This window comes from Zophobas morio, unplaced genomic scaffold (assembly GCF_036711695.1).
Source record: "Zophobas morio isolate AGI-343-1 ecotype UQ-CSIRO unplaced genomic scaffold, CSIRO_AGI_Zmor_V1 ptg000006l, whole genome shotgun sequence".
NCBI lineage: Eukaryota > Metazoa > Arthropoda > Insecta > Coleoptera > Tenebrionidae > Zophobas > Zophobas morio.
This window is the reverse complement of record NW_026972111.1, coordinates 174,375-202,074: the sequence shown is the minus strand read 5'-3', so window position 1 is coordinate 202,074 and position 27,700 is coordinate 174,375. Positions and strand designations below refer to the sequence as shown.

The following is a 27,700-nucleotide window of genomic DNA, read 5'->3' as shown; positions in this document are numbered from 1 at the left end:
AACCTTTCCAAAATGAAAAATCGAACAATTGAAATATCAAAAAATCGAAAAACTAAAATATCGAAGAATTCAAATGTTGAAATATTGAGAAACTGAAAACTTCAAAAATCGAGAAATCTGAAAATCGAAGTCGAAAAATTTTAATATTAAAAAAATTTGAAAACCTTGAAATCGAAACATCAAAAAGTCGTAAAATCGAAACATGAAAAAAATCGGAAAATCGGAAAATTGGAACATCGAAAATCCTCAAATTTAGGAAATGAGCAAATCTGAAAAATGAAAAAAACGAGAAACTGGAATATTGAAAAATCCCCAAATTGAATTTTCGAAAAATTGGAAAATCTAAAAATCGAAAAGCCGAAAATTCGAAAAATTGAAATATCGAGAAATCGAAACATAAAAAACTGAAAAATGGAGAAATGGAAAAATTTCCAAAAACCAAAAATTGAAAAATTGGAGAATTTAAAAACCAAAAAAATGTAAAATCGAAGATCCTGAAATCGAAACAACATCAAAAAATTGAAAAATGCAAAATTTAAAAATCGAACCATTAAAATATCGAAACATTGAAAAATCCAGAAATTGGAAAATTGTCAATGATTTAAAATAAATGTTGAAAAATTGGGGAAATCGAGAGCTTGCAAAATCCAGAAATCGAAAAATCGGCAAGTTCGAAAAATTTTAAAAATCAAAAAACCGCCTTTTCAAAGAAAATTCGAAAAATCGAAAAACTGAAATACTAAAACAATTAAAATATCGGGACTACTAGTAAGGCCCCCTCAGAACACAATACATTTTTAATGCTTATAGCCTGGATTTCAAAGAAACTATTGAAAACTTAAAATTTTTAAAGAATTTGCCCGGTTTTTCAAACTCACCCTTTTTTAAAAAAGTCAAAATTTAAAGAAATATATCCTGTTTTATCAAACGTGAATACGGTTTTGTACAAACAAATTCCCTTTTTAAAAACACTTAAAATTAAGAATTTTGCCCTGTTTTTAATGTATATTTTAAAATTAACATTTTTCAAAGATTTTACCCTGTTTTGAATTTTATACTAGTAGGCCCCCTCAGAACACAACACATTTTTAATGCTTTTAGCCTGGTTTTCAAGGTAACTTTTGAAAAGTTAAAATTTTTTAAAAGTTTTTCCAAAAGGTACCCTTTCAAAAAAGTCAACATTTCAAGGAAAATACACCGTTTTTCTAAACAAGAATACGGTTTCGTACAAACAAAAATGTCCCTTTTAAAAACATTTAAAATTAGGAATTTTACCTTGTTTTCAAAGATTTTACCCTGTTTTGAATTTTGTACTAGTAGGCCCCCTCAGAACACAACACATTTTTAATGATTTCAGCCTGGTTTTCAAGATAACTTCTGAAAAGTTAAAATTTTTAAAGAAATTGTCCGGTTTTTCAGTCACCCTTTTTTAAAAAAAGTCAAAATTTTAAGAAATATATCCTGTTTTATCAAACGTGAATACGGTTTCGGCCAGGAAAAGTTACCATTTAAAAACACTTAAAATTCGCTGTTTTACTGTTTTTTTCTGTTGGGGTACTTCAGAACAAAAATGAGCATGATTTTGGCCAAACAAATTCCCCTTTTAAAAAACACTCAAAATTAGGACTTTTTTCCTGTTAGGCCCCTTGAGAACACAGCTACTTTTTAAGGAAAACACCCCGATTTTCAAGGGTTAACAGAAAAGCAGAAAAATCGTGAAGACTCCCGTTTTTAAGATATATTTTAAAATTAACATTTTTTAAAGAATTTGACCGGTTTTTCCAAACGTACCCTTTTTTAAAAAAGTCAAAATTTTAAGAAATATATCCTGTTTTATGAAACGTGAATACGGTTTCGTACAAACAAAAATGTCCCTTTTAAAAACATTTAAAATTAGGAATTTTACCTTGTTTTCAAAGATTTTACCCTGTTTTGAATTTTGTACTAGTAGGCCCCCTCAGAACACAACACATTTTTAATGATTTTAGTCTGGTTTTCAAGGTACCTTTAAAAAAGTTAAAATTTTTAAAGAATTTGCTCGGTTTTTCGAACTCACCCTTTTTTAAAAAAGTCAAAATTTTAAGAAATATATCCTGTTTTATCAAACGTGAATATGGTTTTGGTCAAGAAAAGTTACCATTTAAAAACATTGAATTCGTCGTTTTACCCTGTTTTTTTCTGTTGGCCCATTTCAGCACATATGAATACTCTTTAATTTTGAACATTTATGATTCAATCAGAGACAATAGAATAGAGACAGTTAGAAAAAAGAACGATCAACAACGGATTTTACTAAATTTTTTATTTATCGAAACTGAAACACTTTATTTGAATGTTAAATCATAGACAATTTTCCCGAGTCCGTGGACGTGACGTGGTACTTGCTCTGCTACAAAAGAACAAAACACAATGAATAAACCTATTATATCAAGGGTTTGCAGCGAAAACCTGATAACTGCAAAACCACAATTTTTGCAGTCAACAACTTTAAAAATTCACAAAAATGGCAAGTATTTAATTCTTCTTATCTGCGATTGTCATTGAGATTTCTACACCTTTTTGTACGAGAATCCAATAATCGCATATTTCTTTAGAAAGAGAAAAAATGAAAAAGCTTTCATTTAAAAGTAGATTTTTAAAAGTTCGACACACTTATCGGGTTTTCGCATCAAACCGTCGAATATTATGCATCCTCAGATTGAGAAATCTCTGGAGATGTCTGATAAATCGTCTTTTTTCGGGGACATCAGTAAATTCCAAATTTAAAGATTCTCTCCCTTCATAAATTGTTAGTGTTGCTACTGCACTTGGTGGTTCAAGATTTTCTTGACCTTCTTCAGCTTCACCATCATCATAAGTCACGATATCGCGTTGATCCCCAGGAATCCCAGAATTACCATTGCTCAGAAAAAGTAAGCTCTTACCATTTGTAAGCCGAAATGACATGTTGTACGGATTCATCAATAGAGTGACATTTGTTTGTCGGTCAAGTTCAACTTCTGGGCGCAATAGTGTTCTTTGTAATACCATGACTTCAAAAGTTGGTAGGTCTAGGTCGGCACCAGCGGCACCAGCGGCACCAGCTTGGTTCGCACCACGAACGTCGTTATAATGTTTTTTAAGGAGAGAAATATTAAGTTGCATCACTCTGCATTCTACATACTTTAATTTTTTTTTTTTGTCTAATTAATATCCAAACGGTATTGTGTCAAAGTTTTCTAGGATAACTCTCTTGTCATAAACAAAACCAAATTCCTTTGTTTCTAGTTTATTTAAAAGTTCTTTAGTTTTAGTATCTCTGGTAATTCGATTATATTGTGTACTGATTTTTTTGTCTTTGTATTCTAAAATATCGTTTATACTATCGGAATTAATCTTTTCGGAGGTTTCGTAGTTTAATGTAAATCCTTTAATTTTGCAAACAACTTTACCTGTGTTAGTTTTATAACAATAACTTTTTGGACCTGTTGATACCCAATCAGCAATCCATACGTTCTTACCTAATTCATCGGTCCAATCTCCCAATAGACAACCTGTTTTAACAGTGTTTTTACCATTATCTATATATACAATGCTATCTGTATCATAATATATTACACTTTCTCCTAATATGTCTAACATTTCGTACAATCTTAGTCTAGCATTTGCGGTTGTAAATGCCGCTATGAATATATTGGTATTGAAATCATTTTCTACATAGCAACCTTTATACTTGTAATCAATTTGTAACATATTTTCGTTTAATTCATTGATATGTATATTATCAAGTCTGTCGTCTAATAAAATCTCCTAAAATCTCTTAATATCTGTAACATACTCTGTTGCCCCCATATTTTGTCTTTGACCAAATTTACCCCATAAGGAATTTAAACAGATTTCTGCAACAGCTCTCTTTCCAGGATTATTTTCTATTTTACCCAATTCAATACCTAGATTTTCTTTTACGGTTTTTCTATATTCTTCTTCTGATTCAAAATCATTTCTCCATTCACTTGTCTCTAACTTTATTTTCATAAATGCTTTTACATATCCTTTAAACAAATAACTCGATTTTTGTTCAAAATGCCAAACTTCATTAATAGTTATTATTTTGTATCCTTTTTCAATTGCTTTTTTTACTTCGTTTGTACACCAGGTTCCTCTGACAATTCTTTGAGATTCCGTATGAGTACATTTATCTTTTTGATTATTTAATTTTGCACACAATTGACATAATGGAAATGTTAGTTTTTCATCGCCAGATTTCCTTTTATTTTTAACAGGTAAAACAGGGTGATACAAACCTCTTGGTGGTAAAATTGCACATTTTATTAAACCATACCATTTTGAATTATATGTAGGAGGTTTGAATATTTTAGTAGGATGTCCAACTGGATAATCATCATAACATTGTACTGTTGGATATAAACTACAAATATCTATATATTTCATTTTCTTTCCATTAACTTTTAGTTTTGTAGCATTAGTTGTTCCTCCGAAGAACGCATTTCTAGGATTAAGTTCTTCAATTTCTTTATATTTGCTTTTAATTTGTTTCATTTCTTCTTTATATTCTTTAGATTTAATCCAATTGCATTCCCACATTTCTATTAAATTATAGCCAGCTTTTTTTATTTGCTCGCTTCTTTCTATTGTTTGTTCATAAAGATCTTCCATAGTTGTTTTATTCTTATTATTAATAAAATCTGAACTATAACATTCTGTACAACCATGCCAAAAACAACCGTGATATTGATAGACTGTATTAGTTTTTTCATCAAAGCCATCAACTTTTGATCCACATATTCTCACTTCACCATCGTTTAATGCATGTTTTATATTTGAATTATGAAAACTATTCAACCAAGAAATTGATTGTTGAGAATATTGATCTTTTTTTAGATTATCAACAACCGCAATTGTATCTTTCTTAATATATTTCGATCTATATATAGCCATACAAACACCTGCAATTGTAATGTATCTAAAAGGATCTATGTTAGCTATTTCTAGAAATTGTTTTCTTAATTCAAGACATCCTCTTCTTAATATATCCACATCAGAATTACAATAATCATAAAGTTCATTTTTAAAATCAAATAAATAATTTTCTTTTCTTTTTTGTTTATGCCATTCTAAAAACTCTTGCCTATCTTTTATTTTCATAGAATTAATACCATAGTATTTTGTATTTGGTATTTTTCCAATATAGTTCTGATTTTCTGTTGTATTGAAAAAATGTGGAAAATAACCTTTTTTAAGTTCGTTTAGGCCGAATGTTTTGGGGAAGAAAAAGATATTAGCAATCTATCAAATTCTACCGATCTTTGCATTTCTTTGTTTGTGTCTGTGGATGAAAACTGCTATCTAGATGTAGTACTAGAATCAGGCACCACCCCCAAAAGTGTAAGAGTGGACGGCTTTAATTTAGAAAATAAACCAAAATCTTGGAAGCGAATTGAAATTTACACTAGTAGTTACAACGGTACTGGAAAGCTCAATTTCTATCGTTCCAGAAGTGGCAATAAAAGAGAAGGTTTCTGGGAAATCGATAAAGTACACATGTGTAGACTTTCCACGGGTAACAAAACAATTCTGGAGCTTCTATACATAGTTAGTTTATTTTTTAGATGTATACAATTTGACAGTAAAGAGTGAAAATTCTTCGTACTCGTGCAAAACACTAGCTCCTTCCAGTAGTAGTACTTTCTGCGAACAACCTGGACTTTTAGGTCACAAATGTACAGCCATTGCACCCTATTAGTTGCGCCACATGTAGGCAACCAACTACACACATAGTTGAATTCGCACGAATTCCAATGACAATGATCCACGGAGCAAAAAGTGCCACGTTTAGGGGTATATATGCAATGGGACACAGGGCGCGAAGCGCCCTGCCTTCACTAAATACCCGACGTTACATGTACGCGTGTTGTTGACTATAAAAAGTTAGGTTATGTTGGAAACGGCTTCCCATTGAAAAGTGGGAAATTTAACAATTTTTTTGTGGCAAAAGTAAGGATTTCTACAACATTTGAAGGTGAGGAACGTGTTCAGGGGGTGCTGTAGAAGAGTTGTGTGCAAACAGTTTGTGCGAAATCGTGAAGTGCCCTTTGTAAAATTTTACCTTTTTATATTATTATAAGACTTCTTGATTGCGCATGATGATTGGTTAATTTAGGTAACAGTTATAATTCGAATCTTCGGCTCTGACCGACTGAATTGTGACAAATGACATATGACAGTTGTCTGTGATTGACATTGGCAGCACAAAACACTAATAACAGTGAGAACATCAACATCAACACATAAGACGGCTAGGCTTAAATTTCATTGGTTGATTCAGCGGCAGCAAAAAATTTTTGCAGCCTAAGCAGAAATTTTTTTTCCTGTCAAGGCAGTGAAGTAGGACTTTGTATTTATCAATTGAGGTATGCAATGACCCGTATTTCTGACGTTTGAAGAAAAAAACATTTTATACAGATGTGATTGTGAAAATAAATATTGGAGATGACGTCATACTCCTACGTGATCTGGTGACATAATATAATAACACCAAAAACTAGATCATCAAAACAAATTGGTCGAGGATTATTTCGACAGAACTTCCCTCACCCCTGTATGCAGGCCCAAAAATCCCGCTTCTTTGAAAAATTATAAATTTTTTTCTTATTTTTATTTTCTCATTAGTTAAAAATTAAAACATTTTAAAGATCTAAATATTGAAAAATTAAAAAATCTAAAAACTAAAAATTCAAAAATTCTAAAAACCGAAAAATTAAAAAATCAAACCTTTTCAAAATGAAAAACCGAGCAATTGACACATCAAAAAATCGAAAAATCAAAATATCGAAGAATTCAAATGTTGAAATATTGAGAAACCGAAAATTTGAAAAATCGAGAAATCTGAAAATCGAAAAGCCGAAACATTTTAATATCAAAAAAATTTGAAAACCTTGAAATCGAAACATCAAAAAGTCGTAAAATCGAAACATCAAAAAGTAATAAAATTGAAAAACTGAAAAATTGAAAAATTTAAAAACCAAAAAATTGTAAAACCCAAAATTTAAAAATCGAACCATTAAAATATCGAAAAATTGGAAAAAATAAAAGTTGAAAATTTGTCAACAATTTAAATGTTGAAAAATTGGGAAATCGAGAACTTGTGAAATCCAGAAATCGAAAAATCGCGAAGTCAAAAAATTTTAAAAATAGGAAAACCGAGGAATCGAAAATTCGAAAAAAATCGAAAAATTTTAATAAAGAAATTTAAAAACTTTGAAATCGAAACATCGTAAAATTGGAAAATTGGATCATCAAAAATCTTCAAATTTAGGAATCGAGAAAAATGGAAAATCAAAAAACGAGAAATTGGAATATTGAAAAATCCCCAAATTGAATTCTCAAATAATTGGAAAATCTAAAAATCGAAAAGCCGAAAAGTCGAAAAATTGAAAAACTGAGAAATCAGAAAACTGAAATATCGAGAAATCGAAACATAAAAAACCGAGAAACGGAGAAATCGAATAATTGAAAATCGAAAAACTGAAAAATTGAAAAATTTAAAACCCAAAAAATTGTAAAATCGAAGATCCAGAAATCGAAACATCAAAAAATTGAAAAATGCAAATTTTAAAAATCGAACCATTAAAATATCAAAAAATTGAAAAATCCAGAAATTGGAAAATTGTCAACAATTTAAAATAAACGTTGAAAAATTGGGAAATAGAGAGCTTGAAAAATCCAGAAATCGAAAAATCGGCAAGTTTGAAAAATTTTAAAAACCAAAAAACCGCTTTTTCAAGACATCGAAAATTCGAAAAATCGGAAAACTGAAATATTAAACAATTAAAAAATCGGGAAATCGAAACATCAAAAAATCGAAAAATCGAAACATGAAAAAATCGTAAAATGGAAAATTGGAACATCGAAAATCCTAAAATTTAGGAAATGAGAAAAACTAAAAATCAAAAAAACGAGAAATTGGAAAATTGAAAAACCACCAAATTGAATTTTCGAAAATTGGAAAATCTAAAAATCGAAAGCCGAAAAGCCAAAAAATTGAAAAACTGACAAATCAAAAAACCGAAATATCGAGAAATCGAAACATAAAAAAACGAGAAATGGAGAAATCCCGAACCATTAAAATATCGAAAAACTGAAAAATTCAGAAGTTGAAAAATTGTCAACAATTTAAATGTTGAAAAATTGCAAATCGAGAGCTTGGAAAATCAAGAAATCGAAAAATCGGCAAGTTCGAGAAATTTTAAAAATCAAAAAACCGATATTTCAAGACATGGAAAATTCGAAAAATCGGAAAATATAAAATCTAAGAAATCGACAAATGGAAAAACTGAAATCTTGAAAAATCAAAAACAAAAACGAAAAATCTAGAAAATAAAAAATTCCCAACAAATCCGAAAAATCGGGAAATTGGGGAAACATTTACATGTTTAAATAGGAAAGCTGAAAAATCGAAAAACCGAGACTGAAAAATTAAAACACCGAGAAATGGAAAAATATAGAAATTGAAAAAGCCAAAAATCGAAAAATTAGTTAATGAAGAATTAATAATTGAAAGTTGAAAAATTTTAAATTTAAAAAAATCAAAAAATTGGAAAATTGAAAAATCGAAATCCCAATATATTGAGAAACCGAAAATTTGAAAAATTGAAACATCAAAAAATTGAAAAATCTAAAATTTGGGAAAATTGAAAGGGACAGAAAAATCGAGGAACTGGAAAAATCAAAAATTTTAACAATCGAATAATAATTGAAAAATAAAAAAATTGAAAAATAGGCAAATTGAAAAATTGAAATATTGAAAAATTCTAAATCTGAAATATCGAAACATTGGTTAACTGAATAATCGAGAAATCAGGAAATCGAAAAATGGTAAACTTACGAAAGCCAAAAATTGAAAATTCGAAAAATTAAAAAATGTAAAATAATTTTAAAAACCGAAATATTGAAAGATTAATGAATTGAAAAATTGAAAAATCGAACATCAAAAAATCGAGACATCGAAAAATTGAAAACTTGAAAAATAGACAAATTGAAGGATTGAAAAATTGAAAAATCGAACATCGAAGAGTTAAGAAATCAAGAGATGGAAAAATAAAAAAATCCATGAATGGGAAAGTAAAAAATTGTAGAAATCGAAAAATCGATTAACTCCGAAGTCAACAATTCGAAAAATCGAAAATTTAGGAACACCAAAAATTGAAAAACTAAAAAATCGAAAAAACTTAAATATAAGTAAAATGATTAATCAAGAAATCAAAATCAAAAAATATAAAACTTAAAAAACTGAAAAATTGGAAAACCTAAAGATTGAAGAATTGAAAAACTGAAAAACCAGAAAATCGATGAATAAAAAAATCGAGAAATAGTTTAATCCTGAAATCAAGAAATGGGAAAATCAAAAATTTAGGAACGCCAAATTGAAAAATTAAAAAATGGAAAAATTTAAAATTGATAAATCTAAAATTTCAAAATTGAAACATTGAAAAGTTCCAAGACTGATGTCAGGAAGTTGAAAAATCGAAAACTTAGGAAATCCAAAAATTAAAAAAAAATAATATCAAAAAATGAAAAATTTTAAAAATCAAAAAACCAATATTTCAAGTCATCGAAAATTCGAAAAATCGAAAAACTGAAATATTAATCAATTAAAAAATCGGGAAATCGAAACATCAAAAAATCGGTAAACTAAAAAATCGCAAAATATAAAATCTAAGAAATCAAAAACCAAAAACGAGAAATCAAGAAATTAAAAATCCCCAAAAAATCCGAAAAATTGGGACGTTGAAAAATGTAAATAGAAAAGCCGAAAAATCGAAAAACCGATACTGAAAAATTGAAACATCGAGAAATCGAAAAATCTAGAAATTGAAAAAGCCAAAAACCGAAAAATTAGTAATCGAGAAATCGAAAAAGTGTAAAATCTAAAATTTACGAATTAGAAAAATTGACATTTACAAAGAACAGAGAGCTGAAAAATCGATAAATAAAAGAATTTAAACTTTAGAAAATTGAGTAGTTCATATATCGAAACATATAAATTTAGAAAAATCGAAATATTGAAAAATTTCAAAACTGAAATATCGAAGAACCGATAAATCGTTATAGCGAAAAATCGAAAATTTGAAAAAGCCCAAAACTGAGGCATTGAAAAATCAAGAAATCGACAAATCAAAAAATCGATTAATCGAGAAACTAAAAACTTGAAAAATCGAGAAATTGAAAAAAAATAAAGAATCAATAAACTGATAAATGCCAAAATTGAAATATCGAAAGAATGAGAAATTGAAAAAAAATTGACACTATTGTAGGGACTTTTGCTTACACACGTTAAGTAAATATTTTATCGAAATTGATAAGATTACGTTGGATAAAATTCTAGAATGTTCGAAAACAGTGTACTAAATTCAGGGTGAAGACAAAATAAATGTAAGAATAATTAACCTCCCTAATCAAATTTAACTAACACGAATTTCATCGCTCTATCGTGTTAAACAACAAAGTTCGTATTTATCTGTTGCTATTTCCTAGAGTACCACACTAGTAAGTGAAGTACATGATTAAATAAATAATCCTCGAATGTATTTACTCACAAAGATTAATCTCGATAATACAATTTTTTCCGATAACGTAAAACGAAAAATACAAACTTACACTATAAAGATGTACTTGAATCTTCACATTTCTATATTCTGGATTTTGGTTACGCGAGCGTCCGCCGATGTAGTTACCCTAACTAAAAATCAAAGTATTACGTGTGTTTTAACAGAAGAAAGTGTTTATTCAGCTTTGTACATATCACCAAACTCATCAGATAATCCACTCATAGATAGCAAAAGAACGCTCACTGAATTAACCCGATGGGTTATAAACGACTGGAACGTAAGTACCACTCAAGAACTACCATTTTATCCAGTCGTAGATGTACGTTGGGAAGGTAAGAATTCAGTCTTCTATCGAACTAGATCTAATTCTAACGCTCAACAGAATTTCCGAACGTAAAAAATGCCCAAATTAACATCGCTCCAGCCAACGTTATTTCTTTCTCCTTGTGTTTCGTCAAAAGAATTACTCTGAACGCAGATGGCGGAGAATTCATTTCAATTGTACGGGATAAACACGAAAATGTGAGTATAATCTGGACTATAAACCCAAATGACGAAATTAAAACAGGTGGAACAAAATGTCTGTCAATGGTCACATTACACAGTGCGCCAAAACAAAATTTTGGAAATCAAATTTTCGGAAACCGCTGTCCATGAAATGGAAGTATGGAAGCTAGGATTTAATCCAAAATACATAATTTTAAGTGGAGTGAGAATAAAAACACACCAATGTAAGACCGTAATCAAAATTAGTATTTTTTTTAACTACGTATATTGGAATTTGTAGACGATTTCCGATACTCCCATCTGACTACTCTTAACAATGCGATCAGTTTTCTGAATATTAGCAATCTATCAAATTCTACCGATCTTTGCATTTCTTTGTTTGTGTCTGTGGATGAAAACTGCTATCTAGATGTAGTACTAGAATCAGGTACCACCCACAAAACTGTAAGAGTGGACGGCTTTAATTTAGAAAATAAACCAAAATCTTGGAAGCGAATTGAAATTCACACTAGTAGTTACAACGGTACTGGAAAGCTCAATTTCTATCGTTCTAGAAGTGACGATAAAAGAGAAGGGTTCTGGGCAATCGATAAAGTACACATCTGTAGACTTTCCACGGGTAACAAAACAATTCTGAAGCTTCTATAGATAGTTAATTTGTCTTTTAGATGTATACAGTTTGACGGTAAAAAGTGAAAATTCTTCGTACACGTGTAAAACACTAGCTACTTCCAATAGTAGTACTTTCTGCGAACTACCTGGACTTTTAGGTCACAAATGTACAGCCAAATGTGACCAAATTTTAGGACAGTCGTACCCGTTTTGTGAAGGTTATAAGATTTGTTTGGACAATGGAACTTGTGAGTGTTCATGGGGGTTTAAAGGAACGACGTGTAACCAAAGTTGGTTTAATTTTGAGAAGAGTTCAAAATTACTCCTGAGTTTATTTTTAGGTTGTACTGGCGACAATTGGGGCCGTGACTGTGCGTCAACTATAAATTATGGGAATTGTGTGAGTCACAACAACAAAGTTGGTTGTTTTAAATGTATGAAGAAATTTACTGGAAGACAGTGCACAGAAAAACTACCAGTTGTGCTAAAACCTCCTACGTTAGTTTCCGCCAAGACAAATTTTGCTGAAATTTCGTTTAACTTGACGTATGGTGAAGACGAAAAAGAACCAGACTTTTACCAAATTCAGTACAAAGAAGTAATGATCTTTTTCGTAACGAATTTTTGTTAATCACTCTGATTTCAGAGTAACGGTACCACTTTCGAAAATTTTTCTGATCTAGTACCCTTCCAAAAATCCCTCTCAAACGGAACAGTGACCATTCCAACGAGTTCTTTCGGTTACAAAATTCGGGTGTTGTTGTTCGTAGGAAACGAACACTATGAAGAAGGAGTACCTGAGTTGGTAACAACCCCCACATCAAGAAAAAATTGGTACATAGCTATCATTGTTATATCAAGCATACTTAAGAATCACTGGCTATTTGGAATCCTCACTGGTGTATTTTTCTTATACGTTGTATTGGTACCCGTATTTCTCTACTTCTGTGGAAAAAAGAATAAAGCCAACGGTCCACAAGTCGAAGTAATAACTTTACTATCTTTAGACGACAGCGACACCAAAAACATACCAATTAAGGAAATAGAAACTTACGTAAAAGCTTCTGTGGAAAAAAAATTGCTAAGCGAGCAATTTAAGGTTGTTTTTGGTAACAAGCTCCCATTAGTTATACCATAGTTCTGTGTTTTAGTTGTTAGCGGATGAAAAATTTGGAACTTGTGAGGTGGCTCTGTGGGAGGAAAATTTAAAGAAAAACAAAGACCAGCGTTACATTCCATGTACAATCGCACGCAAATGTTTTGAGCCTATGGGCGGATCGTTTTTGCCTGCCCTCACCGAAGAAGGCGGTCCAAATCCTTCAAGGGCAGAATTTGTAGGTAGGCTCAAACTACAACGAAATTTACATTTGGTAAGAAATATTTATGGCTCACACCAGTTCTCTCGAATTTGTCGGAGAAGATTTAGCAGGTAGTTGTTCCCATAAAATAATGGTCACTTTCGTTCGTGAGTAACGATGGTCCGGACATGAATTATTTTGCTATATAACATCTTTCGACCAATTGTTCCGTATAAAAAATTTCATCACTTTTTCAAATAAAATACTCTTAAAAAAAAACGATATTGTCGTTGAGTGACATGTAACTGGTATAATAATAAAAACGTGCCATTTTTGTTAACTGATATTTTTTTCATAAATGTCGCAAATTTATTAAATTTGTCTAATTATCCCCACAAATAATGTGATGACGTCACTTCAAATTTATGCATAGGAAATGGGTTTTAAATTGTATACAGTAACATAGTCCTACACATGTAGTTTGTGACTCCGTGTTGAGTTTTTATTATATTTTGGAAGAAAAATCAAAATTATGAAACAATATTTTGCAATTTAATTTTGAATTTGCAAAATCGAATAATTTGAAATCTTGCAGATGTTTTAAAGTCATGATAAACATGATTTAATTAAAATATATTTGCTTATCCCCTCTAAAAAATTTATGACGTCACCTCAATCTTACATGTATAAAATATGATGAGTTTTTATACTTGTGATTTATCACTGCATTAATATTTTTTAGATTTGGTTATACAGGGTGTCTCAAAACAGTTAATGACTGAGTCAATTTATTTTATTGAAGAAATCAAGAATAGCAAAACTGAATACTTTGAAATATTGTAGATGTTTCGAAGTTTTTGTAAGCATGGTAACTTTTTCGAAAATTTGATTAATCAAATATGCGCAAAATCAAAAATCGGAAAAACTGAAATTCACTAATGCAAAAAACAGAAAATCGAAAAATACAAATCGTAAAAATCGAAAATCTAAAAATGGCTAATCAAAAAATCGAAAATTCAATGAATCAAATACCTAGGTCGATCGAAAAGTGGAAATTCACAAACCTCAAAAATCGAAAAATCGAAAATTGAAAAACGGGAAAACCAAAAAATCGAAAAGTCAAAAATTTGTAATATTGAAAATTAAAAAAATCAAAAACAAAAATAAAAAAAATCGGAAATTAAAATAATCAAAATATATAAAGTAGAAAAAAATTGCAAAGCCTAAAAACTGAAACGAACAGAAAATCTAAAAAGCAAAAAATTGGAAAAACAAAAATTCGAAAAATCTAAAATCGAAAAAGTGGAAAATCGAAAATCTGAATAAAGAAACTTGGAAATTCTGAAAATTGGAAAATCGAAAACCAAAAAATCGGGAAGTAACAAAATTGAAGTCTAACAGTTGAGAACAGAAAAACTGAAAAACCGAAAATTCTAAAAATCGACAATGGACAAATTGAAAATCGCAAAATTTAAATTGAACAATTGAACATAGAAAAATCGATGAATTGAAAAATCGAAAATTCGACTACTCAAATTTTCTAAAAATCGAAAAATCAAAACTGAAAAATCCAAAATTCTAATAATCGAAAGTTTGAAAACTGAAAATCGAAAATTCTGAAAAGCGGAAAATAGAATATCGAAAAATTTAAAAGAAAGAAAATCGAAGTCTAAAAACCGAAGAATGGAAAAATTAAAAATCAAAAATCTGAAAATTGAAACTCGAAAATTTGGAAAATCGAAAAGTAAAAAAATTGAAGTCTAAAAGCTAAAAAATGGAAAACTGAACAATCGAAAATTCGAAAATCAAATATCGAAAAATCGAAAAGCCGAAAAATCGAAAATTTGATAAATCAGATATGCGAAAAACAGAAAATCTGAAAATACAAAACTGGAAAATCAAAAATTTAAAAATGGAAAAACCGAAAATCGAAAATTCAATGAATCTAATACGTAGGTCTATCGAAAATTTGCAAGATTGAAAAACCGAGAATTGAAAAATCAAAAAACCGAAAAATGGAAAAATCAAAAATCGAAAAATAGGAAAACCGAAAATTCGAAAATTCATAATATTGAAAACTCTAAAGTCGACAATACAAAAATCAAAAAATTGGAAAGTAAAATAATCGAAAAATCGAAAAGTAAACAAATTGCAAAGCCTAAAAACTGACGAACAGAAAAATCGAAAAATCGTAAAATCAAAAAGTGGAAAATCGAAAACTGGAAATTGAAAAATCGAAGATCGGAAAATCGAAAAATCGAAAATCGGAATATCGAAAATCGAAAAATTAAAAAACCGAAAAATCGAAAAATTAAAAAATCGGAAATCGAAAAATGAAAAAAAAACGAAAATTCAAAAATCGAATAATCCGAAACTAAAATAATAGAAAAGTGGAAAAGTAAAAATTGCAAAGTCTCAAAACTGACGAACAGAAAAATCGAAAAATCAAAAAAAATCGAAAAATATCTAAAAATGGAAAATCTAAAAATCGAAAATCGGAAAATGGAAAATCCGAAAAATCGAAAATCGAAAACTCGAAAAATCGAAAATTCGATGAAACAAATTCTCGAAAAAACGAAAAGTAAAAAAATTGCAAGGCCTAAAAATTGAAAAATCAAAGAATCGGAAAAATGAAAATCGAAAAAACGACGATCGAAAAAAAATAAAAAAAATCGAATAGTGGAAAATCGGAAAGTAACAAAATTGAAATCTAAAAGCTGAAGAAGGGAAAATTCTAAAAAGCAACAATCGAAAAAGGCAAAATTAAAAATTGGAAATTTGAAAAATGGAAAATCGAAAACTCGAATATCGAGATTTTGAAAAATCGTAAAAGTGATAATCGAAAAATCTAAATGCTCAAAAATCGAAAATTCGATTAATCAATATTCTAAAAATCGAAAAAACGGACAGAAATCCAGAAAAAATTAAAAAACCGAAAAATTGAAAAATCCCATATCGAAAAATGGAAAAACCGAAAATTTAAAAATCAAACTATCGGAAAGTAAAATAATCGAAAAATGGAAAAATAAAGCAAATTGCAGAACCATAAAAACTAAAACAAACAGAAAATTCGAAAAACCACAAAAGCGGAAAAATCGTAAAATCAGAAAATGGAAAATCGAATAATCGAAAGTTGAAAAATCGAAGGTCGAGAAATAAAACAACCGAAAAATCGAAAAATTTAATGATTAATGGAAAATTGAAAAATCGAGAATAGAAGAATTAAAAACGTAAAATCGAGAATTCAAAAATCAAAAAATTCGGAAAGTAAAATATGATCGAAAACTGCAAAAAAATTGCAAAATCTAAAAACTGACGAACAGAAAAATCCAGAAATCTAAAAATGGAAAGACGAAAAATCGAAAATTGAAAGAATGGCAAATCAAAAAATCGAAACATCGAAAAATCAAAAAAACGAAAAATTAAAAAATCGAAAAACGAAAAGACTAAAAACTCGAAATTTCAAAATACCGCAAATTTGAAAAATCAGAAAATTGGAAAGTAATAAAATCGAAAAGTTGATAGAAAAATTGAAACTGAAAAATCTAATTCGATGAAATGGTTGGTCGAAAAAACGAAAAATCGAAAATCGAAGTGATATTTTTTGAGACAGGCTGTATAAGTAAATCTAAAAAATATTACTGCAATGGTAAATCACAGGTATAGACTCATCATATCAAATTTTACGATGACGTCATGCATTTTTTGGCGAAGATAAGCAAATACATTTTGATCGTGGCTTTGAAAGTATTCTTCGACTTTCGTTCCATTTCAAAATTTACTCTTTGTATATTTCAGTGGCACATCACAGATATTGCAAAAAAAATTGGGCTCAGATTCCAACTAATTGACAAGATTTCAAAGTATTCAGTTTTGCAATTCTTGTTTTCTTCAATAAAATAAATTGACTCAGTCATTATTTTTTTTGAGTCACCCTGTATGTATAAACAAATCCAAAAAATATAAATGGAATGGTAAATCACAAGTATAGACTCATCATATTCTGAACATTTTAGACAGGGTATTTATAAAATTAAAACTAATTCACAGGAAGAATTTGGTCAACACGTAAATTTCGTTGTAGTTTGAGCCTACCTACAAATTCTGCCCTTGGACGATTTGGACCGCCTCCTTCGGTGACGATCGGCAAAAATGATCCGCCCATAGGCTCAAAACATTTGCGTGCGATTGTACACAAATTAACTGCAACCCGAATTTGATCCCATACTTACATTTTTTTTTCTAGATGATTCCACAAGAGTGATTTTGGGAGACTTGGAAGACGTTGGTACCGACGATTACATAAACGCCAGCTACATAGACGTAAGAACTCATTTACCATTGTCAAAGACGTTAACCTAAATTACACAAACTTACAGGGTTTCAGACACTGCAAAGCTTACATCGTCTACCAGGGAACCAAGGACACCGAGACCGACTTCTGGCGGATGATTTGGCTAGAAGAAGTAGAAACAATGGTGCTAGCTGTAGACTTTAACGACGACTACATTGTTAGTATACACCCAGCAACAATATAAACACCCACTTGCCAAATTTTTAGAGAGAAGATTGTTGGTCTTCGAGTTTGAATTCCGTCAACACCTTCGGCGCCATCACTGTCAGAAACGTAGCAGAAGGAACTCACTCCAATTACCACGAACGAGTTTTCGAGGTCACTTATATGAAGAACCAAAGACAGGTGCGGCAGCTACATCTTAGTTGCTCTTGGCCGCTGTACCCAGACGAGCTTTTGCCCATTTTGAAACACCTGCACCAAACTTCCAGAACGAGTCTCTCCCCGATTGTGGTTTATTCTGGGTCGGAAACCAACAGAAGCGGGACTTTGATTCTGTGCGATTTGGCTCTCCATATGGGTGAAGCTGAAGGTAGCGTCAACTTTCATGTTCTTCTGGGTAACATGAGGCAACAGAGGCCACATATGGTCAACAATCTGGACTATTATGTCTTAGCTCATTTAACAGTACTGGAGTTTCTTCTAGACGAAGTAAATCCGTTTAGGACGAAACTTACAGACAATTTAGACGCTAAAGTGGTTGAAGAGCAGTGTAAATACTTGGAGAAGATGTTCTGGGCCGACTCGGTGGTTCAGAATTTGGCTCCACAACCGAAAATGAGGAATCCGCTTCGTCTGACTTTTGGTAAAATCTTGAAATTTTTTCTAACTCAACAAGTCTTCAACTTCTCGATTTATAGTTGACGGTTACCAGAAACCTAATCGATTCTTACTTTGTCAGCAACCCTCAAAAAGACTGTTGTTGGAGTTTTGGGAAACTATCATTAGTGAAAATATTAGTCACGTGTTATTTATAAATGCGAACAAAGACAAAGTGAGTTGTTTGGTGTAACATAGAAGGGTGTTAAGTTGTTGGTTTTAGTTATGGCCGTGCAAGTTTACCGAATCTGGTGTAACCATCAGTGTTATTCTGCAGACGTATGTAGAAGTTACGCCATCGTATACTCTTGCCAGGTTGTTACTTTCCAAGTACAGTAAGGACTCGAACAATGTAAAAATCTAACCGTTTTTAATTAGTATTCTAGACGATTTTAATTGTAGGGGAGAAACGGTCAAGAAGTATTATTTTTTGAATTGGTAGACTGGAACTTGAAAGAACAGATACCACAGTCCATAGACAACGCACTTATTACAGTACACTATATTAACAAAGTTATGGAAGAAAATGAGACACCTATTTTAATTACTACCATGTAAGTACACTAGTTGTAACCGGCGAACATAATATGAGCTGTAGTTTATTACGAAAAAAAAGGGTTTAAAGAATTATTTCTAAATTTTCGATTTTTCAAGTTTTCGATTTCTCGATTTGTTGAGTTTTGGAATTTTTCAATTTTTTGATTTCTCCATTTCTAGATTTTTCGATTTCTATTTTTCAGTTTTTCCAATTATTCTTCAATTTTTCGGTTTTACAAGTTTTTGAATTTTCCACTTTTCAATTTTTCAACTTGACGATTTTCCAATATTTTGATTGGGATTTTCGGTTTTCTAATTTCTACGATTTAAATTTTGGAATTTGTGATTTCTCAATTTTTCAATTCTTCGATTTTTCATTTTCAGTTTTTGGCATTTCTAGATTTTTGATTTTTCGATTTCGCGATCAATCGATTTTTCAACTTATCGATTTCCAGATTTTTCGACTTTTAGACTTTTCAGTTTTTCCAATTAATCATGAATTTTTCAATTTTACAGGTTTTTGATTTTTCAATTTTTTAAATGTTCGATTTTTCCTTTTTCGAGATTTTAGTTTTGGGATTTTTCATTATTTCTATTTTTCAATTCTTGAATTTTTCGTTTCAATTTCTCGAATTCTCGATTTTTCAATTTTCCCATGTTTTATTTTTCAGTTGTACGATATTTTGTTTCTATAACGATAAAATATCGGTACCAATAAAATGTGCTCGACTTTTTCTTTCCCATCTGAAATTTATATTTTCGTCCTTGTCATTTATCGCTTCGTTATCGCTTCGTATCGTATCGGTAGAAACAAAATCCCACCCCAGGTCAGGTTCGGTCAGGCCAGATTTGTTTGGAAATGATTTTTTCCAAAAATTAATCAATACATTTAACTGATTCATTTTTTTTAATTTTGATAAATTGAAAAATTCACATAATTGAAATATTGAAAAATTGAAGAACTGGTAAATCAAAACTGGTGATTAAAAAAATTTTAAAATCGGGAAATCGACACATCAAATGGAAAAATTGAAAAATCGAAAAATGTAAAATTTAAGAAATCAAAAAATTGAAAAACCGAAAAACTGAAAAACCAAAACTTCGGAAATTAGAACATGGATGACGGATGAAAATCGGCAAGTCGAAAAATCGAGTAAATGTAAATAGCTCAAAATCGGAATATTAAAAAAAAATCTAAAAATAACGAATTAAGGAACTCCAAATTGAAAAATTGAAAACTTCCAAAACCGATATCGAAACATTGGTAAATGATAAACCCAAAAATCAAAAACTTAAAATATCGAAAAACTGAAGAATTGGATAACTGAAAAATCGAGAAATGAGGGTCGAAAAATCGAGTAATCCAGAAATCGATTAATCGAGAAATCAAAAAATCGAAAAATCAAAAATTTAGGAACAATTTGAACTCGAAAAATGTAAAATTTTAAAGATCGAAATAGTAAAAGATTCCAAAACTAAAATATTGAAACAAACTAAAAATTCGAAATGTCGAAAAATTAAAAAATTGAAAAATTGAAAAATCGAACATAAAAAAGTCGAAACATCAATAATATAGAACCAAAAAATCTATGAATTGAAAAGTCAAAAAATCGAGAAATCGAAAAATTGATGAACAGGAAAATCAATAAATCGAAAAATCGGAAGCTTAGGACCACTAAAGATTAAAAAATCGAAAAATCGAACATTTTTAATCGAAATATTTAAAATTAAAAAATCGAAATATTCGATTCCAAAATTCCAAAAAATTTAAATGAACTCATAAATTGCAAATTCCAAAATTTACATTTAAAAAATCAATAACCTGAGAAATCAAAAAACTTGAAATTTCTAAAGTCGAAAAACGAGAAATCCAATAATTGGTATCCTCCAACTGATTTTTACAAAAACTGAAAAACCAAAACTTCGAAAAATTGGAACATCGATGATGGATGAAAATCGGTTAATCAAAATTAATAATTGAAAATTTTAAAATTTTTAATCTAAAAAAAATATAAAAAATCGGGAAATTGAACAATCGAAAAATTGAAACATCGAAATCTCGACCAATCGAGAAACCGAAAATTTGAAAAATGAAAATTTTAAAGTTTTTAATTTAAAAAAATAAAAAAATCGGGAAATTGAACAATCAAAAAATTGAAAAATCTATAATTTAAAAACTTGAAAAATTGAAAGATACATACAAAAATCAAGGAACTGAAAAATTGAAACACGTAAAAATCAAAAATTTTAAAAATCGATTAATAAATTGAAAAATTAAAAAATTGAACAATCGGAAAATTGAGAATTCGAACATAGAAAAGTCAAGAAATCGATAAAATAGGAAAATCAAATAATCTATGAATCGAAAAGTAAAAAATTCGAAAAATCGATTAATCTTGAAGTCAACAAATTGAAAAATCAAGAACTGGAAGCGCTAAAAATTGATAAATTAATAAACGGAAAAATTTAAAATCGAAAAATCTAAAATTTAAAAAATCAAAATATATACATATTGAAAAACTCCAGAAATGAAATATCCTAAAATTGGTAATTCAATAAATCGGAAATTTGAAAAATCCCAAATGTGAAACAAGAAAAATGAGAAATCGAAGTCGAAAAGTCTAACACTTAAAATATCGGAAAATTGAAAGACGAAAATCTGAGAAATCTGAAAATTGAAAAAGTGGAAAATCGAAAAATTGAAGGAATAAATAACTAGAAACTCGAGAAATCAGGAAGTCGAAAGATCCTGTAATTTAAAAATCGATTATCCAAGAAATCAAAAAAACTGAAAAATCGACAAATCTGGAAATCGAACATAGGAAAGTTGAGACAACGAAAAATGGGAATCAAACAATCGATGACTCGAAAAGTCAAAAGATCGAGAAATAGAAAAATCGATGAATTGAAATCAATAAACTGAAAAATCAAAAAAATGAGAAATCAAGAAATCGAAGACGAAAGATATAAAACTTAAAAAATCCAAACACTGAAAAAATTATTAACCTGAGAAATCAAAAAACTGAAAAATTGGAAAATCGAAAGATTGAAGAATGGAAAACTGAAAAAACGAGAAATCGAGAAATGCGAAAACCAAAAAATCGATGTATCAAAAAGTCGAAAAATCGAGAAATTGATTAATCTTGAAATCAAGAAATCGAAAAATCAAAAACGCCAAACTGAAAAATTAAAAAATGGCAAAATTTAAAATTTCAAAAATCGAAACATTACAGTTAATTGATTCATTTTTTTAACAAATTATTTAAAAAAAAATCCACGTATGAATCTATTTTTCGGAAAATCGAAATACTGAAAAATCGCAAATTTAAAAAAGCGAAAACATCAAAAAGTCGAAAAATTGAAACTTTAAAAAATCCAAGAATTAAAATATTGAAAAATTTTAAATCGATAAATTTAAAAATTCACAAAATTGGAATGTTGAACATTGAGAAATCGAAAATTCGGAAGTCGAAAAACTAAAAAATCGAAAAACCAAAATTTCGAGAAATCGGAATATTCGGAAAATTGAAAAATTGTGATGATAAAAAATTTAAAAATCGGGAAATCGAAACTTCAAAAATTCATCAACTCGAAGAATTGAAAAAAAGAAAAATGTAAAATTTAAGAAATCGAAAAATTGAAAAACCGAAAAATCAAAAAAAGGAGAAATCGAGTATTGATAGATCTTCAAATTCAATTCTCCAAAAACTAAAAAATTAAAAACTTCGAAAAATTGGAACATCGATCATGGATGAAAATCAAAAAATCCAGAAGTTGGTAAATAGCTCAAAATCGAAAAATTAATAATTGAAAAATCGAAAAATTTAAAATTTAAAAAATAAATAAATCGAAAAATAGGGGAATTAAAACAATTTAAAAAAGATTGAAATATCGAGAAATTGAAGAACTGAAAAATTAAAGGCCGGAAAATCTAAAACCGAGAAGCCCAAAAATCGAAAGACCTAAAATCTAAAAATTGGAAAAATTGACAAATACAGAGAAAAATCGAGAAATGGAAAAAAAAGAATTTTAAAAATCGAATCATTGAAACATCAAAGAACTGAGAAATAGACAAATTGAAAAACAGAAAAATTGAAAAAATGAAAAATAAAAAAAACAGAAATCGAGTAATTGATAGATCCTTAAACTGAATTCTCCAAAAACTTAAAAACCAAAACTTAGAAAATTGGAAAATCGATGATGGGTGAAAATCGATAAGTCAGAAAAATCAGGAAATTGATAAATAGCTCAAAATGGAAAAATTAATGATTGAAAATCGTAAAATTGAAAAATCGGGAAACTGGGCAATCGAAACATCGAAATCTCGATAAATCTCTGGAAAAAAAATGAATCGAAAAGTCGAAAATTCGAGAAATCGGAAATTGAGTAATCTTAAAATCAAGAAATTGAAAAATCAAAAACTTAGGAACCCCAAAAATTGAAAATTGAAAAATCTAAAAATTTAAAACAGAAAAGTCTCAAATTTTAAAAATCGAAATGGTGAAAGATTGTAAAACTAAAACATTGGAAAAATTGAGAAATCGTAAAGCCGAAAAATTGTAAATTAAAAAATTGAATCATTGAAACATCAAAAAACTGAGAAATCGAAAAACCGAAAAATTGAAAAACTGAAAAATCGAGAAATCAACACAACGAGAAATGTCAAAATATCGAGAAACAGAAAAATCGATGAATTGGATCAATAAATTGAAAAATCGAAAACTAAGAAACACCAAAAATTGAAAAATTTTAAATCGAAATATCTAAAATTAAAAATTGAAATATTCAAAAATTTCAAATCTGAAATATCAAACTACTGAGAAATCAATAAATCGAAAAATCCCAAATCTTAAACATAAAAAAATGAGAAATCGAGAAGACGAAAAATATGAAACTTAAAAACCCGAAAATTGAAAAATCATTAAGCTGAGAAATCAAAAAACTGAAAATTGGAAAATCGAAAGATTGAAGAATTGAAAAACTGAAAATTCGAGAAATCGATTAATCTTGAAATCAAGAATGGAAAAATCAAAAACTTAGGAGCGCCAAATCGAGAAATTAAGAAATGGAAAAATTTTAAATCAAATAATCAAAAATTTTAAAAATCGAAACCCTGAAAAGTTCCAAAACTGATACATCGAAAACTTGGTAAATCGATAAATTGAAAAGTCTTAAAACTGAAACCAAAAACTTAAGAAATCGAGAAATCTAAGTCGAAAAATAGAAAACTTAAAATATGGAAAAATTGAAAAAAAAATTGAAAAGTCAAAAAATCGAGTAATCGAAAACTTAGGAAAACCAAAAATTGAAAAATATAAAATTCGAAAAATTTAAAATCGGTGAATGTAAAATTTTAAAAACTGAAATATTGAAACATTGAAAAAAATTGAGAAATCGAAAAATTGAAAAATCAAAAAATTGAAAAACTGGTAAATCAAAACTGGTAATTAAAAAATTTTAAAAACTGAAAAACCGAAAAACTGAAAAATAAAAAAAAACACGAGAAATCGAACTGAATTTTCAAAAACTGAAAAACCAAAACTTCGAAAAATTGGAACATGGATGACGGATGAAAATCGGTAAGTCGAAAAATCGAGTAAATGTAAATAGCTCAAAATCGAAAAATTAAAATAAATCGAAAAATAACGGATTAAGGAACTCCAAATTGAAAAATTGAAAAATTTCAAAACTGATGTCGAAACATTGGTAAATGATAAACCCAAAAATCGAAAACTTAATATATCAAAAAACTGAAGAATTGGATAACTGAAAAATCGAGAAATCAAAAAATTGAAAAATCGAAAACTTATGAAAAATTTGAAATCGAAAAATGTAAAATTTTAAAAATCGAAATAGTAAAAGATTCCAAAACTAAAATATTGAAACAAACTAAAAATTCGAAAAGTATAAAAATTAAAAAATTGAAAAATCGAACATAAAAAAGTCGAAATATCAATAAATGAGAACCAAAAAATCTATGAATTGAATAGTAAAAAAATCGAGAAATCGAAAAATTGATGAACAGGAAAATCAATAAATCAAAAAATCGGAAGCTTAGGACCACCAAAAATTAAAAAATCGAAAAATCGAAAATTTTTAATCGAAATATTTAAAATTAAAAAATCGAAATATTCGATTCCAAAATTCCAAAAAATTTAAATGAACTCATTAATTGCAAATCCCAAAATTTAAATTTAAAAAATCAATAACCTGAGAAATCAAAAAACTTAAAATTTCTAAACTCGAAAAAACGAGAAATCCAGTAGATCCTCCAACTGATTTTTACAAAAACTGAAAAACCAAAACTTCGAAAAATTGGAACATCGATGATGGATGAAAATCGGTTAATCGAAATTAATAATTGAAAATTAAGAAATTTTAAATTAAAAAAAAATTGGAAAATTGAAAAATCGGGAAATTGAACAATCGAGAAATTGAAACATCGAAATCTCGATCAATCAAGAAACCGAAAATTTGAAAAATTGAAAGATCAAAAAATTGAAAAATCTAAAATTTAAAAACTGGAAAAATTGAAAGATACATAGAAAAATCAAGGAACTGAAAAATCGAAAAATCGCAACAAAAATTGAAAAACGGAAAAATCAAAAATTTTAAAAATCGAGGAGTAATTGAAAAATTGAAAAATTGAACAATTGGAAAATTGAGAAATCGAACATAGAAAAGTCAAAAATTTAAAAAATACCAAATGTGATCAAAAAAAAAATGAGAAATCGAAGTCGAAAGATCTAACACTTACAATATGAGAAAATTGAAAGACGAAAATCTGAGAAATCTGAAAATTGAAAAAGTGGAAAATCGAAAAATTGAAGGAATAAATAACTAAAAAATCGAGAAATCAGGAAGTCGAAAGATCCTGTAATTTAAAAATCGATTATCCAAGAAATCAAAAAAACTGAAAAATCGACAAATCTGGAAATCGAACATTGGAAAGTTGAGACAACGAAAAATGGGAATCAAACAATCGATGACTCGAAAAGTCAAAAGATCTAGAAATAGAAAAATCGATGAATTGAAATCAATAAACTGAAAAATCAAAAAAATGAGAAATCAAGAAATCGAAGACGAAAGATATAAAACTTAAAAAACCCAAACACTGAAAAAATTATTAACCTGAGAAATCAAAAAACTGAAAAATTGGAAAATCGAAAGATTGAAGAATGGAAAACTGAAAAAACGAGAAATCGAGAAATGCGAAAACCAAAAAATCGATGTATCAAAAAGTCGAAAAATCGAGAAATTGATTAATCTTGAAATCAAGAAATCGAAAAATCAAAAACGCCAAATTGAAAAATTAAAAAATGGCAAAATTTAAAATTTGAAAAATCTAAATATTACGAACAACTTATTTAAAAAAAATCAACGTATGAATCTATTTTTCGGAAAATCGACAAACTGAAAAATCGCAAATTTAAAAAAGCGAAAACATCAAAAAGTCGCAAAATTGAAACTTTAAAAAATCCAAAAATTAATATATCGAAGAATTTTAAAATCCATAAATTTAAAAATCCACAAAATTGGAATGTTAAAACATTGAGAAATCGAAAATTCGGAAAGTCAAAAAACTAAAAAATCAAAAACCAAGATTTCCAGAAATCGAAATATTCGAAAAATTGAAAAACTGAGATGTTACAAAATTTAAAAATCGAGAAATAGAAACATTAAAAGTTTTTCAAATCGAAAAATGTAAAATTTAAGAAATCGAAAAATTGAAAAACCGAAAAATTGAAATATCAAAAAAACGAGAAATCGAGTAATTGATAGATCTTCAAATTGAATTTTCCAAAAACTAAAAAACTAAAAACTTCGAAAAATTGGAACATCGGTCATGGATGAAAATCAAAAAATCCAGAAGTTGGTAAATAGCTCAAAATCAAAAAATTAATAATTGAAAAATCGAAAAATTTTAAATTTTAAAAATAAATAAATCGAAAAATCGGGGAATTAAAACAATTTAAAAAAGATTGAAATATCGAGAAATTGAAGAATTGAAAAATTAAAGGCCGGAAAATCTAAAACCGAGAAGCCCAAAAATCGAAAGATCTAAAATTTAAAAATTGAAAAAATACAGAAAAAAATCCAGGAATTAAAAAATCAATAATTTTAAAAATCGAATATGTAATTGAAACATCAAACAACTGAAAAATCGAAAAGCTGAAAACTGGAAAATAAACAAATTGAAGAATTGAAAAATTGAAAAACTGAAAAATAAAAAAACGAGAAATCGTGTAATTGATAGATCCTCAAACTGAATTTTCCAAAAACTGAAAAACCAAAACTTGGAAAATTTGATGATGAATGAAAATCGATACGTCAAAAAAATCAGGAAATTGGTAAATAGCTCAAAATGGAAAAATTAATGATTGAAAATTGAAATATTTAAAATTAAAAAAAATCTATCAATCGTAAAATTGAAAAATCTGGAAACTGGGCAATATAAACATCGAAATCTCGATAAATCGAGAGATCCAAAAATTGAAGAATTAAAAAATTAAAAACCGAAAAATTTAAAAATCCAAGTCAAAAATTTTAGAAATCAAAAAATTGAAAAATTGGAAAATAGACAAACTAAAGAAATGAAAAATCCGGAAATTGAACATCGAAAAGTCAAGAACTTGAGAAATAGGAATATTAAAAAATCTATGAATGGAAAAGTCGAAAATTCGAGAAATCGAAAATCGAGTAATCTTAAAATCAATAAATCGAAAAATCAAAAACTTAGGAACCCCAAAAATTGAAAAATTGGAAAATCTAAAAATTCAAAAGAGAAAAGTCTCAAATTTTAAAAATCGAAATAGTGATAGATTCTAAAACTAAAACATTGGAAAAATTGATAAATCGTAAAGTTGAAAAATTGTAAATTAAAAACTTGGATCATTAAAACATCAAAAAACTGAGAAATCGAAAAACTGAAAAATTGAAAAACTGAAAAATTTACAAAGCGATAA

General features: G+C 28.5%; 1 protein-coding gene across 3 annotated transcripts in view; it reads left to right on the top strand.

Annotated features, from left to right (window-relative positions):
• LOC135123244 (receptor-type tyrosine-protein phosphatase alpha-like) overlaps positions 1 to 27,700 on the top strand; it is a 58,655-nt gene that overhangs the window by 27,438 nt on the left and 3,517 nt on the right. The window contains exons 1-14 of one of the 3 annotated variants that reach the window (XM_064047738.1): positions 10,391 to 10,939; positions 10,990 to 11,129; positions 11,176 to 11,338; positions 11,395 to 11,733; positions 11,783 to 12,016; positions 12,068 to 12,324; positions 12,373 to 12,825; positions 12,878 to 12,965; positions 17,271 to 17,347; positions 17,404 to 17,535; positions 17,586 to 18,183; positions 18,239 to 18,372; positions 18,421 to 18,549; positions 18,600 to 18,751. In XM_064047738.1, coding sequence (XP_063903808.1) covers positions 10,582 to 10,939; positions 10,990 to 11,129; positions 11,176 to 11,338; positions 11,395 to 11,733; positions 11,783 to 12,016; positions 12,068 to 12,324; positions 12,373 to 12,825; positions 12,878 to 12,965; positions 17,271 to 17,347; positions 17,404 to 17,535; positions 17,586 to 18,183; positions 18,239 to 18,372; positions 18,421 to 18,549; positions 18,600 to 18,751 — 3,254 coding nt within the window. In that variant the 5' untranslated portion in view covers positions 10,391 to 10,581. Of the gene's footprint in view, positions 1 to 10,390; positions 10,940 to 10,989; positions 11,130 to 11,175; positions 11,339 to 11,394; positions 11,734 to 11,782; positions 12,017 to 12,067; positions 12,325 to 12,372; positions 12,826 to 12,877; positions 13,065 to 17,270; positions 17,348 to 17,403; positions 17,536 to 17,585; positions 18,184 to 18,238; positions 18,373 to 18,420; positions 18,550 to 18,599; positions 18,752 to 27,700 lie in introns of those variants that run through there. The other 2 variants (XM_064047735.1, XM_064047737.1) reach the window with 2 other exon arrangements.